This window comes from Helianthus annuus, chromosome 17, assembly GCF_002127325.2.
Source record: "Helianthus annuus cultivar XRQ/B chromosome 17, HanXRQr2.0-SUNRISE, whole genome shotgun sequence".
NCBI classification, from domain to species: Eukaryota; Viridiplantae; Streptophyta; class Magnoliopsida; order Asterales; family Asteraceae; genus Helianthus; species Helianthus annuus.
In genome coordinates, this window is record NC_035449.2 from 168,524,969 (window position 1) to 168,541,420 (window position 16,452).

The following is a 16,452-nucleotide window of genomic DNA, read 5'->3' on the forward strand; positions in this document are numbered from 1 at the left end:
GGTAACAAAAGTTTACCAGAAGGATAAACTTAATTGGACGTTCTTTGATTCTAACGAGAGGGGATTACGACTTTCCTAAACGCGATGGAAAACCCTACATGAGACCGAAGCATATGATATTTTTATTTCTGAAGCTTCTATCTAAATCTATTTTCATGCATGGTTAAAACATTTTATTTTAAATTAATCATATTAGCAACGTTTAATAATTTGCAATTTGCTCTAATATTTATTTAAATGTCAAAACCAATATTATTTGTCAGGACACAATCTCTTTTTGAGATTTTTACATCTTTAAATAAGTTATCACGTGGGGACTTTAGCAAAACAATATTTTATGCAACAATGATTTAGCACGTTCATTATAGTATTAGTGAGTGATAAGACGCCAAAATAAAATTATATTTAATTCAAATAAAATATGAATTACACAAAATGTGGAAAAAATTGTTAGTTTTTAAATGTTAGTTGGGATTTCTTTTAAATGGAAAAATGGTTAGTTTTTAAATGTTAGTTGGGATTTCTTTTAAATGGGCCAAAACACAACGTAGAGCCTTAATATAAACAGAAATTGTTTTCTCCTTTATTCTTCTCATAGCTTGCTGATAACATGAAGGGTGAAACTCTAAAATCATATCAGACATTCGATCGCGTCAAACTTCTGACCCGCCATCTACAGAACCACAATGCCACCCCATGCGTGTATGATTTTGATACAAAGTCACTTCGTAAGCTCCTAGACGGTGCAAGCGTTGATGACATTGACTATATATTCAACCTGATGATACAAAGCAATTTGTTTTGTCCTAGAGAAAGAGACGGGAAAGTGTTTATTGCACCGGATTTTAATCAGTCTATGGAGCAGCAGAGAGAGATGACGATGAGAAGAATCGATTACTTGAGAGAACAAGGAGTTTTTGATGAGTTGTTTTCTAAAGGTCATTTATGGGGATTTGTTCTTAGTGAAGCTCTTGGTGTTTATGATCATTCACTTTCGATCAAGGTTTCTGTTCATTTCTTTTTATGGTATGTCTTGTCATTTTTTTATATTTTTTTGGATTTTTACATACTCATTGACATCTCAAGTTTAGAAGCGATTAATGTGGTTTATCGTATTTTCAGGGGCGGTGCGATCCGTTTCATGGGCACAAAACGCCATCATGATAAATGGTTCAAGCCAACTGAGACTTATCAAGTCAAGGGTTGCTTTGCAATGACCGAGTTAGGACATGGTAGCAATGTATGTACTAAATGTTTTCTAATCACAAAAATTACAACAATAGATTTTGACCGAAAATTAACAAAATAAACTGACTCTTAATATTTGTAAAAATAGACATGTTCAAACTAGGGATGACAATCGAACCCGAATCCGATGGGTGAACCCGAAACCCGACATATTTGGGACGGGTTTGTGGTCGGGTAATCGAGTTTGGGATTAGTTTTTATTTTTTTCACGGGTTTAGGACGGGTATGGGATTCTGTGTTCTACCCGTTTACCCGTTAAGCGTACCCGTTTTACCTTTAGTTGATTATATATCCGATATAATTTATTTATTTTTTGAAATATGTATATATTTTTTCTTTTTCTATTAAGGTAACTGAAAAGTCACTAAATGGCTTATACTTTTTTTTTTTGTAATATTTTGGTTAATGGAACATCTAGATTGTCAATTTGTTATCTTGTGCTAACAATCACCAAAAAATAGCATTTGAGTATTTTTTTATATACATTTAAGTATGCTATTTTATATACATTGTAGTAATTTGTTGTATTTTTATAATGATAATGCTAAATTTAACTGATTAGAATTTACCAATAGATACCCAACATCCGTGGGTATACCCAACGGGTAACTTTTTTTAGATTAACGAGTTTACCCAAAGCCCGTGGGTATACCCGATACCCGACGGGTATTTACCCAATAGAAACCTGATGGGTTTTGGGCCGGTTTGGAACAAACTTATTTAACAGGGTTTGGGGTTGGGATTACCTAAACCCGACCCATTACCATCTCTAGTCCAAACTAGCCAATCATGATTCAACAAATAAGCACCAAAGGCTAAGACAACTAGAATTTAGTCGACAAAAATACCATTAAAAGTACAATATGTAAAAACAACTATAATAATACACGTCTATAGTGAGGGCTAATTTACTTGCCGACCAAATTTAGCTCACACCTTACACAAGTATTATTTTGTTTGGCTGTTTACGTGGACCTCATTGTACTTTTCAAGATTTTATGTACCGGTTAAAATCTAGTCGTCTTAGGCCGCAATACTTATTTGTCAAATCGTGATTGGATGGTTTGGATATGTGTATTTTGACGGGGCTAAAAATACTTTTAAAGTAAAAAAAAACTTTTAAAGTAAAAGAAAGTTCGTCTGAATGTTTAATTTGATGATTTTTCTTTCTCACTTCTTGGTTTTAAAAAGGGCGTGATGTGTGAAGTGATATGTTGCTTCTTGGACTTGAACCATCTTATAGGTCAGAGGCATTGAAACTATGACTAGATATGATGCAAGCACCGGTGAATTTATCATCAACACTCCTTGTGAATCTGCTCAGAAGTATTGGATTGGAGGTGCAGCTAATGTAAGTATTAAATTATTCAAATTTCCATTTATTTTATTATCTGATAATATTGAATATTATAATATGATAAGGGTTCATATATATAAAAACAATTACTTACAAAGTGTAGGAGAGAAACATGATCTTACACGTGTCTTTTGCAATTTAAGAAGTAAAAAGTATGATAGTCTTTTTTCCTTACTATTTTCCCTTTGAAGTATCTTGGTCTTACACATGAAGTATTAGGTATTTCATGAAATTTTATGTATTGCATGTTTTAATTTGTTTTTATTTAATTACGTAATCACTCAGTATGATTTCACATAAGTACTATAATGAAATCATATAATCATGAAATGAGCATTCAAAATCACGTAGTCACGTAATAATACATAGTCAACTATTGTTACGTAATTACGTAATCACTTAGTGGGATTTCACATAAAATACTATAATGAAACCATGTAATGGGTATTCAAAATCACGTAACATAATGGGTATTCAAAATCCTGTAAATTTGTTTTAAAAAAACTATAACAATAGTCTGCTCAAATTAAAGAGAATAAAATATTCGTTAATATGGTGTAATTTTTTTAAAAGTATTAATGTATGGAAAATTATAGCCGTTTAAAAATCAAGGGAGAAATAGTACAAGTTAGAAAAGACCAGAATACCCTTTCACTATTTCTTTTTTCAATTATTTACCGAAATGTCACCGCTTGATTTTGAACGCTTAATCTTGAGAGATTAATAACTCTCTTTATCCCCTACACTTAGAACACTTTTCCTCTCTTGTACGCGAACTCACCTTGTTATAATATAATCTTCTCATGATCTTATGATTCTGTTTTATATTTTAGGATGTTACACGTAAAGTGGTTTTCTATTTATTATTATAATATAATCTTTTCGGGATCTTATGATTCTTTTCTATATTTCAGGATGCTACACATACAGTGGTTTTCTCACAACTGGAAATCAATGGTGTGAATCAAGGAGTGCATGCTTTTATAGCCCAGATCAGAGACGAAAATGGAAATAAACATCCTAATATTCGTATCGCTGATTGTGGTCATAAAATTGGTTTGAATGGTGTTGACAACGGTCGAATCTGGTATGAATATCTAAAATCCATACATATGTAGTGTATATATTCATTTTGAAGAATTTATACCCTTACAAACATTCAAGATATGATATCTGCCCCAACCAAAATTTTAAATATCATAGTGGTTTTTATGAACAAAATGAACCAATTTGGAACATTCATTCTATTTTTTATAGATTAAAAAATTAAATAGAAAGGACATAATAGTAAGTTTAAATATTTTCTCTTTCCAATTAGAATTAAATGCTTTTTTCTCCAATTATACACATGTGTATAAAAAATATATGTATAATAATAGTGTGTCTTGGTTGTTGTGCATAAAAAAACAAACAATCACTATACACATATGTATAAAACCCAATTACTTAGCTAATTATACACATTTGTATAAAAAAACAAACAATCACTATACACATGTGTATAAAACCCAAATTGTTCAGCGAACAACAAACAGTCACCATACACATGTGCATAAAACTCAAATTGCTCAGCAAGTAACAATTATACACATGTGTATAAAATACAAACAATCATCATCGACACCTTTAATTTTTTAAATTAAAATAATATAGCAAGACCATACTCAAATTAAAGAGAATAAAATGCTCATTTTTATGATATAATTATTTTTTGGCAAATTGGATTTAAATAATCCCAATTTTCTCAATTTGGCCGATAATAATCCCAACTCAGTTATTGGTCGATAATAATCCGAACTGTTCCATTTTTGGCCGATAATAGTCCGCCATTAAAAATAGCTTAACGGAGTTAAGCTTTTTTCGAATTACAAACTGGTGTTTTGTGGATTTTTATCAAAACGAGGATACGAGTCGATTTATGTAAAACTTACATCGAAACCATGCTTCAAACGGCTTGGTTTTTGTTAATTGGAAGTTTAAATACCCGAATTGAAGCACCATTTTCGTCGTTTGGGGCAGTATTTCGAGGTAAATTTCACATCATTTAACGCGTATCCTCGTTCTAATCAAAAGCCCTAAAACATCAGTTTGTAATTCGGAAAAAAACTTAATTCCGTTAAGCTATATTTAACGCAAACTATTATTGGCCAAAAGTGGACCTGTTCGGATTATTATCGGCCAATAACTGAGTTGGGATTAATATCGGCCAAATTGAGAAAGTTGGGATTATTTAAATCCAATTTGCCTTATTTAAAAAAAAATATAAACGTATGTAAAGGTTATGGTCAATTAAAAATTATGGGGTAGTTTATTTAAAAGTAAAAAAAAAAACAATTGAGGAAAGAATACCTTTTTACTTCTTATGATACCCTTTTGAATAAAAAATAAAAATAAAAAGTTGATAAGATGAGTAGTCTAGATTGGTTCATTTAGTTCACAAATAGGGTGAGATTCACAAATGAACCTAATCCTATATATAGTGGAGGATTCAAATGATAAGAAAATATCTTATAAGAATAGAAATAATAAGTTAAAACCATTAAGAGTCTTTCATTTAATTTTTGTATTTAATGTTATTGTAAGAGCATAGCAGTAAATTTAAATTATTAATTAATTTACTATCATCCCCTAAATTAACTAATTACATTAAACTAATAATTTGTGTTTTCAAAATATATTTCTTTCAAAACAAACCTAAATTATGGTGTTTAATAAATTTCGACATATATAGGATAAAGTGTATGATAAATATAGGATGGCTTTGGATATGTGTATTATATATTATGTAAGATAAATTTTGATATGTGTGGGTCGTAGTATTTTTTACTAATTAATTAAAGAGATGTTACTAGGCGGAGAGATAAACTATTTAATGTTTTAACATTTTACCCTTTGTTTTTACATTATTTGTATTCTCAAAAGATACTTGCATATATATAGAGGGATGAGTTAAAATAAGAACCATCTTGAGTTGTGAGAACCGTGAGAACTAAGCCATCCAAAATGTTTTTTCGAATTTTTTTCTCAAAAATCATAAAAAAATCACTTGTTTTAGCAAAAAAATAAATTATAAAAATGCCGCATACCCATATTTACATGAGGCGTAAAAAAACTTGCATCAGTCAAAACTATCGACTCGACAATTTTTTTTACTTTTTTTTTACAGATGTGTTTATAATATTTTCATCTACGTTTGTGCAAAAAAATTTTAGGCCAACTAGCGCGGGAAGAAAAAGTTCTTACGGTTCTTACAACTCATGGTGGTTCTAATTTAAATTTGAACTGAGCCCTATATATATATACTGGGAGATTCAAATGAGAATAATAAACTTATATAAGAAAAGTAAGAACAATATATAACGAATCAAACCTTTTCTTTTTAATTTTTATTTAAACATAATTGAATTCATTGATCTCGGTAGCTACTTACCCACACAATTTAAAGAACATGAAGGAGTCTGAGTAATATATTCTGTGAAACGACGTATTAGGTCTTGGGGTGTACTCTAACTTAATTGGTGTTAAAGATGACATGGCAAGCCAATATGTCTTTCAAACCACTCCCTCCTCATGTTAAGAGGTGTTAAAACCCCCCTTGGTTAACATGTTAACATAGGCAAAAATGAATAAGAAATTAATGTCATTTATTATAATTGTTTATTTTTAGCTAAGAAGTTAATGAAATGTTACTATTATTATTTATTTTGTAGTTAATATAAATATTTAATATTAAAATAATTAAAAAATGGTGGGTGAGGTAGAGTTAACAAGGTTAGACTATTTCCTTAAGATGAAATAGAGTAAAAGAGGAATAAACGGATGATGTGGCGCTTATATGGAGTTAAGAATGGTTAAAGTATACCTCATGGCCTTACAAGGGTACGATAGTAACTTAAATGAGCACATTAATTACATTGACAAGTCAAAAAATTATTTGAATTGTAACCATATATAGTTAATCACATGAGGTGTAGGATAAGGTGTATGATAAATGTAGAAGAAAGGTTGTATGTGTAGGATAATTTATGTGTATGATATATGCAGGATAATTTCAATATATATAAATTTTTTTTGACTAATTAATTAGAAAAAGAAAAATTAATAATATATTTAAATATCGTACACTAAAATCTCCCAAATTGATAAATTAGATAGTTAGGAAATTTAAAGGGTTATATATTATATTTTGAAAGTTTACAAACATATATATGAAATATTATCTATATTTTTTTTTCCAAATATCCGTATTGGTTAAGTAATTCCGCACGTGTTGACCCAACGTGTTAGTTTTACCCGGCTTAGTATTAACCGAGTCTACATGTGCCACAGGTTTGACAATCTTCGGATACATAGAGAGAATTTATGTGTGTGTGTATATATATAGGGTGATGGTAAATGAAAATTTATACGAGTTGTGAGAACATAGAGAACTCGGCCTTACAAAAGGTTTTTTTTTTTTTAAATTTTTTACCAAAAATCCTAAAAAATCAAGTTAACCAAAAAAAAAAAAACTAGTTTTTTTTTTTATTTACGACAGCCGTAAATGCTGTAAAAAGTGATGTCATACTTATGTTATAAGCTTTTTACAGTTGCTGTAAGGGGCCAAAAAACACTAATTCGAATTTTTTACGATAGTCTTTTCTAACATTCTAATCTAGGGGTGTGAAAAAAAATGGGGGCAAAACTCGCACGGGAAGGCTGAGTTCTCTAAGTTCTCACAACTCGGAGGGGTTTTTCCCTTGATCCTATGTATATGGAATTTTAACTATTATTTTACAGATATCTGTATTGGTTAAGTAATTCAGCAAGTGTTGACTTAACGTGCTAGTTTTACCCGGCTTAGTATTAACCGAGTCTACATGTGTCATAGGTTTGACAATCTTCGGATACCTAGAGAGAATTTGTTGAATTCAGTTGCTGATGTGTCACCAGATGGGCAATATCAGAGTGCAATAAAAGATCCAGACCAGGTTAGTTGAATTTATTTAGAACATGGTATTTATTTCATCTACATTTTAAAGGAAACAAACAAAAAAAGGTTTTCTATTTTATTTATTCATGTTTGTCCAAAGAATTTGGTTCAAGAGTTAATTGGCTTGCCCTTTCTAGTGGAGACGCAAGTTCGATTTTCGTTTGAGCCATTTTTTATGGATATTTGGGTGAAGGAACGAATCGGGGCTTTAATCCCGGGTTCAAACCTGACGGAGGACGAGGGTTACTTTACGAATTCCATCTGGTTCTAACGCATCAGCGGGGTATGGTCTCATGGTGGTCGAGAAGTCAACCTTGAACATAACCCCGAGTATGATGGGTTTACACATAAGATTCTTTACTGTTAAAAAAATGTTTGATACCTAATTTCAGAGATTTGCAGCCTTTTTGGCCCCTTTGACATCCGGTCGTGTAATGATTGCCGGAAGTTCAATGTATTCAACAAAGGTACTAGAATCTAAACATTTATATCTCATGTGTTTATTATTTTTACATGCATTAAAATCAATTTTAATGTATAAAGATCAAATACAAATGAGTTTTAACACACACAATGGCTTTTACATAAGAAGTGAAGAAGTGTTTTTTTTATCTACCCATGTATGATGTTTAGTTTTAAAATATAAAAAGAAATCGTGATTTTACACTTGTATAGTAATTATGTAAGTAATTACATAAACATAATTACTCTACTAGTGTAAAAACATATATTTTTTTTTCTAGATTCTGGGACTAAAATGCGTGATTAATAAGATGAGAAAAAAAAAAAACCTCTTTCACTTTTCACGTTAAGCCAAGTTATATGTTAAAACTCATTTGTACAATAACTTAAACCTAATTTTAATCCTGATATTAGTTATAATTTGTGCTGTTTAGATTGGTTTAGCAATTGCGATAAGGTACTCTTTATCAAGGCACGCCTTTTCAATTAGACCAAATGAACCTGAAGTTCTTTTGCTCGATTATCCTACTCATCAGAGGCGGTTGTTACCTCTTCTTGCAAAGACGTATGTGTTACAATAAAAATATCAAATACCACTTATTTGAACATTTTTTTTATGTTTGTTTAAAACAGTTACTAACCAGGAGTGGACAAGACCCGAAACACAATATAACATAATCAAGTTTCGGATTAATGTCATATCAAACATAAAAATCATGGTGTGTTTGGGTTGATCTGTTCAACCCTGCTACTTTAACAGATCATATAATTGTAACGGAACTAGAACTTTATAAAGTAAAAGGACGTGGTAGTATTTTTTTCCCCAAATTCGCTAATATAAGTCTCAAAACATTTTCTTCTTTTTTTGAAAATCACACTTTTAGGTTGACAAAAGTCTTTCTTTGTGTTCTAGAGTTTAACTTAAAGAAGGAAAAAAAAAAGGAAAACAAAATATGTTGTGCGCTCCCGAGTTTCAAAAAAGAAAGAAAATGGAATCAAAACTATGCTAAATTCTTTAATTTTTCAATCCTTCCGATTTGTAGGTAAATGGAAGGAAAGACATTCTTTCCTTTCCTTTCTTCCTTTTACTTTTTTTTTTCTATCGTTAAGTGAACTCGAGAACAGAATGTAATAAGTACCGGCTTCGTGTCTTCTCTCAAATATAATACATAATGTAAAATAATCACCCATAAGGCAATAGATCAAATAAATTAATACCCCTATACAGAAATGATAATAACATGTAATGTAAAATAATCAACCATAAGACAATATATATCAAATAAATTAATACCCCTATAAAGTAACGTAATAATTCCAACAAATAGTTTAAAAATGTGAAATTATTAGTTCATTAAAAGACAAAAACGAGATAGTTGCATATTTATTCAATCCCATTTTTTCTTTCTTATTAAAAGTAGGTTGGATGCCCGGGGGGGGGGGGGGGGGGAGGGGGAGGCTGGTTGTTGTTTGTCCTATGGTACTTTAACGCCGGCTAAATTTCAGTTATACTAAATACATACTGACATGTATTCTTGTTGTTTGGCAGATATGCTTTGAGTTTTGCTTCCAATTATTTGAAAATGATATATATTAAAAGAACACCAGAGTCAATGAAAAGCGTCCATCTCGCTTCTAGTGCACTCAAGGCTGTTTTAACCTGGCATTGCATGCGAACCCTTCAGGTTGCAGTTTCTCCGTTGTTTTTATTAGTTATTGATTTTCCAAACTTATGGTTTGCTGGTGTCGGGTCAGGAATGTCGAGAAGCTTGTGGTGTGCAAGGTTTACAAACCGAAAATCACGTTGGTCATCTAAAAAAGGAGTATGACGTGCAATTAACTTTTGAAGGTGACAACAATGTTCTGATGCAACAGGTAATATAGTTAGTTTAAATGAGTTTCTTTTTTGTTTGATTTTTATAACTTTATGGATTAAGATAATCATATGTGAACTCAGGTTAGTAAGGTCCTCTTAGCTGAGTTTTTGGCAGCCAAGAAAAGGAACAAACCGATCAAAGGTTTGGGACTCGAACACTTGAATAAACCTGTCCCCATTATCCCTTCTCATCTCACAACTTCTATTCTCAGGACCACCCAATTTCAGGTAATATATAGTCAAAAAAGTCGTTTTCTATATTTTTTTATTTTTTTCATTATTATTCTTTTTTATACTTCAACTTAGGGGTTCCACCAATGTTGCACCAATCAGCAGTGGACCCATGAATTATTTTCTGGGGTGCGAATGAGGCCTTTAACCAACATTTCAATGCCTCTTTTAGAACATTTAGAAATGTATTTTTGGTTGCAGACCGATATCTTTTGCCTTCGTGAGAGAGATCTATTGCATCGATTTGCGACGGAAGTTTCACAACACCTAGCTCAGGGAGAAAGCAAGGAGCATATATTCACAGTGGTGAATCCTAAATACTAGTTTTTTTAAATGATTTTCAGTTTTTTTGTATAAAGATAATTTTGTTGATGCTGTTTTTCGTCTTTTTGTGCCTTCAAGACTTACCAAATTGCCGAGGATTTGGGCAGAGCCTTCTCGGATCGTTTGATTCTACAAACATACCTTGATGTTGAAGCAACGATACCAGAAGGCCCTTTGAAGGTAAACTTCCGTTTGTTTAAACTTGCGGAGTAAATTACAAGGATGGTTTATGTGGTAACAAGGGGCGGATCCAGGGGTGTTTTGGGGGTTCCCAGGAACCCCTCGGTTTGGCAAAAAATGGAAAAAATTAGTGGAAACCTTGTATAATTTGAAAAAAATTAGTGAGAATCTACCAAAAGGAACCTGGCGAAAAAATTTCCTGTATCCGCTAACATGGCCTTACCACATGAACGATCCCTGTAATATTCTAATTTAAGACTCATTTTTAAGAAAAACTATATGTCAATGAATTATGAACATTGTTGCAGGGTATACTAGGTTTAATGAGATCAATGTACACCACAATTGTGCTGGAAGAAGATGCATCATTTCTTCGATACAGTTACTTATCAACCGACAATGCTGCGGTGGTTAGGAAAGAGGTTCTAAAACTGTGCAGTGAACTAAGACCACATGCACTCTCTTTGGTGTCTTCTTTTGGAATCCCTGATGCTTTCTTGGCGCCAATCGCTTTCAATTGGGTTGATGCCAATGCATGGTCCTCGGTTTAGAAACGATACAAATGCTGGTTAGCGTTTGTTTTGTCTTTAATTTTTCTATTGAAAAAAGGAGTCATCCAGATGTTGTAAAATCAGTAACAGGTTACTTGTTCTGATGTTGTCTGTTAGGAATAAACGAAATAAATAGTTTCAGTTCATAGACGTAGATCTCTGACCTATGAATGGGGATATTCCCGAAACTGATAAACAAAAAAGGACGCACAAAAAAAGAAGCAACTTGGACGAAAAGAAACGAAGTGAACGGATATCGATTGAGAAACATACAAAAAAAAAAAAAAAAAAAAAAAAAAAAAAAAAAAAAAAACAACGATTGAATAACTGACCTGCCAAGAGAACCTGTTTATGACCATGATCCGTTTTGTCTTCTATAAAGTATAAACCCGTTATCTTACACATTCAAGTTCTTCAAGAGCATCATCTCTTAAAAGAATAATTATTCATGAACAGTTTTAAATGGTTGAATCATAGAAATACAACACATGCCTATAACTATATAACATAAATGTCTACATGCTAATAGTCACCATGTCACGTGACCTCTTATGTTTAACGGATCGATCAAGAGATCTAGCCCGGAAAAGTTTCAAACTAGTTGAAGTGTTCATGTAGCTAAATTCCTTTGACTTTTCTGCCCTCGATTGCAAGCGGGTTTCTAAAGTTCAAAAAATTGGATGATCCATGTCCATTAGCATTCTGTTCTATTTCGTTAATTTTGTATTTGAGCATCTCGATTTCTCTAGCAAGATCGTCATCGCGTTGTCTCAAAGCCTACAAAATATTAGAAGCAATGATTTTCTTAATAGATATTAAGGATGACAATGGGCCAGGTATGGGACTGATTTTTGGTGATCCAAGTCCCATACCGGGGTTCACGGGTATAACCATTTATGGTCTTATAAAACCATGTGGCAGATTCATTACTCGAAATCTAATGTTAGATTCGCCTCAAAAACCGAACTAAAATATCAAATACTCAACTCTGCTTTTAACAATTCTATAATTGACTATCACTTCTATGAAAAAAGAGAATATAAAATTAACCTCGAGTTCTTGTTTTCGAAGTGCTTCCTTCCTAGCTTCCGATTTTGAACTCCTTTGAACTTCTAAGATAAGAGCAGTTCCTGCAACCTGTGTAAAGTAGGATCATATAAGTTAAATTTTATATAAAGTTTGACTTTTCATGCAGTAAATTGGTAGATGTGAATATTTTGTGAAATGTTTTCATTTATTAAATTAGATGGGTGTGAAACAATGTTGTAAAACAAAGTCTCGGAGGCCGAGTACTCCCCGAGTAATCGCTACAAGGTAGGCTGCCGAGATGACTTTCTTTCACTCCGCCTAATTACTCGGAATCGATCAAATGCGGTCAACCTCGGCAAGAATGAGATCTAGTAGGTCAACTCGGGCCGAGTTTGACTTAAAAAAATAAAACATAATTCCTATGTCTATACTATTGAAGAATGAATATCATTTTTAAAGGAATGAATATTAATTTGTGATATACTTTACTATTTGAACATGTATTTTTTATTTATATTGATATTCACGTATTTTGTTATAAATATTAGTAAACTTATGTTATTTGACACGTATATAATTTCCTGAAAACTAATTACTTTATAATGTAACATGTCCGAATACTCGGCCGAGTACTCTCAACTCCGCAGTCGACCAAGTGGGGAGCGCCTAGTGACTTTTGCAACCATGGTATGGATGTATGTGTGTGTGTGTATATTCAAGAAAGACTTTTTGAGGGAATATTACTGTGAACACGAAAAGTTCTCCAAAAAATTCTGCAGCAGCTTGGACAGCCTTTTCCTCGTTTAGGGGGCGAATAGCCGCATCTATTGCATGACCATATATTCGCCTTTGCAACTTTGTACTGAACCGATGATTAGCCTGCATAGTATCTTGCCATAATCAACACAAAATGTAATAAAATATATATATGAAATAACAAAGAGCAATAATAATTAGGAGAATCCCTCAAACTTATTACAAGGGGACAGAGATCAAAATACATTAACAAATCTCACTATCAATACAAAGGAAACATTTTACATGGTAGACGGACGGGTGTCACTCTATACCAATTTCTATGCGGTACAGATTCAACTCCCCTTAAGCAGACGTCACACACTTCACCATCTTCCTCTACATATACCAGACAAGTCCCCAAACTCTTTTGAGAATCGGGATATCTCGTAATCTACCTTACATCCTCCCAATTCAATTTCTAGAAGTTAGAAGATATTTGTTGACAAACTAAAGTCGGGAAACAAACACCTTAACACATCTAGTAAGTTTCTGTTCATTAACTTTGCTAAGTCATTCTGTTGTGGTGTTCAAACAACGGTATAGTGCCTTGCCATCCATCCCCTAATATATGCAGAAATTCTTAAACTACTGGCTGCAAAATTAAATACCATTATAAGTTAACATCTTCTTCACTCTTCTCTGTCTGATTCATAGTTGTTGATGGCAAATAGCGACAGATAGCGATAAGGTATCTACATGCTACATAGCGAATAGCGTTAAATAGCGGGTGCTATTTTATAAATAGCGATACACTAGAAAAAAAATTATATGTATACTATATCAAAATACCCTGGTATATACACTATTTTACATTTATATTTAACAAATTCCTAGAATCCAACTATTTTATAGCTATACTTAATCGCTATATATATTTAAAAAAATAAACCTGAAATCCCGCTATTTATGGCTACATGCCCTGTAGTGACCTTCGACCTATATGCTACGCTATTCGCTATAGCGACCATAGTGACTGCTATTGACAACTATGGTCTGATTCTCCACCATGTTTTTCCATTCATTGAACATTTAAACACATCACCCTTGTTCTACACTCTTCTAATTTCTATCTGAACTTTTAATTTACTTATCAAGCGGTAGTAAAAAGCCACAACCCCCTTCAATGAATGGCCGGGAGATTGGTATGAAGTACGATTGGAGTAACGAACCTTCATCCTTATTAAACACCCCTACATGAGATTATATGCTTTACCCTTTACCCTCTCGAGTATTAAGCCTTTCACACTTTGCGTACTCCAGGTCTATGAATACTCTAATACCCAACTCTAACAAGATTGAATATTAATAAAAATTACAGTGATAAGTAACAACATATGAAATCACAAAAAAGGGGGCTAAGGTCCTATTATAGCTTGTTTTTACTCAACCTTTGAAGTGTGAACAAGAATTCTGGACCATTTGGCCATTCATATAGCTTTCAATATATGTGTTGATCATATCATAGTTATTAAAGGCGCTAGGCGCACTCAAGGCGCATAGGCCTCGCCTGGGGTCTAGGCGCAAAGCGCAAAAAAAGAAAGGGCCTGAGAAAAATAAAGCACATAATGAAAAAAAAAATATATATTATGTATTAGAAAAAGAATACTTTTCTTTAAATAAAATAAACAAAATCTATTATATAACACTTTATATCATTTATTTAGTAACAAAAGTTCTAAAATATTAGTGTATTAGTATAGAAAAGTAGTTTTCCTTAGATAAAAGTACGGATCTAGCTAGAATCTTGCTGGAATTTAGAAAATTTGGCCGGAAACTCTCCGGAATCTAGGAATCTCGCCGGAATGTGAACCTGGACCATCACCTGGAGAATTAAAGCGCAATTTCCTCGACTTAAGGCGCAACTGCCTCGCCTCGCTTGAAAAATGGGCCTAGGTGCAAGAGGCGGTGGCTTTTAACAACTATGGATCATATCTCCCCTCATAGGGCTTTCAATTTTTTTTTTGAACGGACAACAGTATCAATCCCAAGCACTCTCGGGGCACCCACTGGATCAAACGGAGTACTCCGAGAGTAACCCGAGTCCACCACCAATTCCGAGGAAAACCTGGTAACCCACCCGCCTGTAGGCATGACGGTGAAATTACCAGTAAAACTTGTTTGGCTCAAAGATCGAACCCATGTTTCCCAGGGTCTCCTATCATTGCCCACCAGTGCCTCACTCTACAACAAGTGGGAGTTGAACGTGCATCTCCCAAAAGAAATGCAAGCCTTCCACCACTTGATCTAGAGATCATTGGTTCAATATATTGATCAAAAGATCCCTCCTTTTCACTGTTCATAATCACAAGATAACTGATTTGGTTCAGTTAATTCGGTTATGCAACACACCAAAACCGAAACCAAACCACAGTCTTCGGTTAATCGGTTATGGCTAATGGCCTAACCAAACCATCGGTTAATTGTTCAGTCTGCTAAATTCGGGTTCGGTTAGTTAGGTTTTTCGCTCAACCCTAGACACGGAACTCGTGACTTATAAATTGATCAAACAAACTTAAAGCTCTAATCTTACTAATAATGTGGGCACCATAAAAAGTGATAAAACAATTCAACAAAACGCGTAACATAAAAACCCAATTGCATCTAAACAGAACGAGATCAATCACACAATAATATCTAAGTTGGCAATAAATAAGTTGCAGATAAATTGGGGAAATGGTTACCTGTGCAAAGTTGATAATTGCGTAACGGAACTGAGGATAATGACCAGCCTCTTTCTTGATGCGTTTGGCGATTGGTTTGCAGATGGTTTTGAGAGCAAGTGTTCCTAGCTTGGCGAAAGGTAATATCATCACTCGGAGGTGTGATGCGGATCAAGTGTTTGATGTTTTGCCTCTGAGAATGGCAGCAAGCAATATCTGTCTTCTGATTACGGTTTGATTGGTTCGAGATTTTCATGGGTCGGAAGAATCTAACTACATCCAGCGCATTACGCAAACTTATCCAAATGATTGCATCACAAAAAGTATGTTTTTTTAAAATATTTGATATTTAAGAATTTCTAATAAACAAATAGTCCTTGGATCATGTACGTAGGGTGTTAAACAGGTCGTGTTTGTGGGTTAAATCCAAACAGAACTTGAAAATTCAATACGAACTTGAAAATCGTATTATACATATGAACTTGAACACGACCTGAAACTTCGTGGGTTGACCGTTGACCTAACTCAACCCGTTCAACCCGATTTTTTTTATTTTTTTCTCTTTTTCGAAATTAATATATTAAAATTAAAATTTACATAAAAAACTAAAATGTATATAATCTATACTATATAATAAAAGAAACCAATTAATTGACACATGTCATTCATTGAAGCCATCTATTTTTATAGATAATTAATATCAATTAAAAAATAATTATAAAATTAAATTTAATATAAATTTAAATAATTTGTATAGGAGATAA

The 16,452-nt window shown here is 32.9% G+C and overlaps 2 protein-coding genes across 2 annotated transcripts; one reads left to right on the forward strand and one right to left on the reverse strand.

Moving 5' to 3' along the window:
- The first annotated feature begins 543 nt into the window (after window positions 1-543).
- On the forward strand, window positions 544-11,347 carry LOC110921414 (acyl-coenzyme A oxidase 3, peroxisomal). The gene is made up of 13 exons (XM_022165733.2): window positions 544-1,026; window positions 1,123-1,240; window positions 2,492-2,599; window positions 3,520-3,692; window positions 7,476-7,575; window positions 7,970-8,044; window positions 8,474-8,604; window positions 9,589-9,724; window positions 9,795-9,914; window positions 9,997-10,143; window positions 10,348-10,452; window positions 10,549-10,650; window positions 10,959-11,347. The coding sequence occupies exons 1-13, from the start codon at window positions 611-613 to the stop codon at window positions 11,199-11,201; spliced, it is 1,974 nt and encodes a 657-aa protein (XP_022021425.1). The 5' UTR covers window positions 544-610; the 3' UTR covers window positions 11,202-11,347.
- A 231-nt stretch (window positions 11,348-11,578) lies between these two features.
- LOC110921876 (OPA3-like protein) lies at window positions 11,579-15,998 on the reverse strand. Its single transcript, XM_022166200.2, has 4 exons — window positions 15,710-15,998; window positions 12,975-13,109; window positions 12,252-12,338; window positions 11,579-11,978 (listed from the first exon to the last, which is right to left on the reverse strand). Exons 1-4 carry the CDS (start codon window positions 15,836-15,838, stop codon window positions 11,820-11,822), a joined length of 510 nt encoding a protein of 169 aa, XP_022021892.1. The 5' UTR covers window positions 15,839-15,998; the 3' UTR covers window positions 11,579-11,819.
- Window positions 15,999-16,452: the final 454 nt, after the last annotated feature.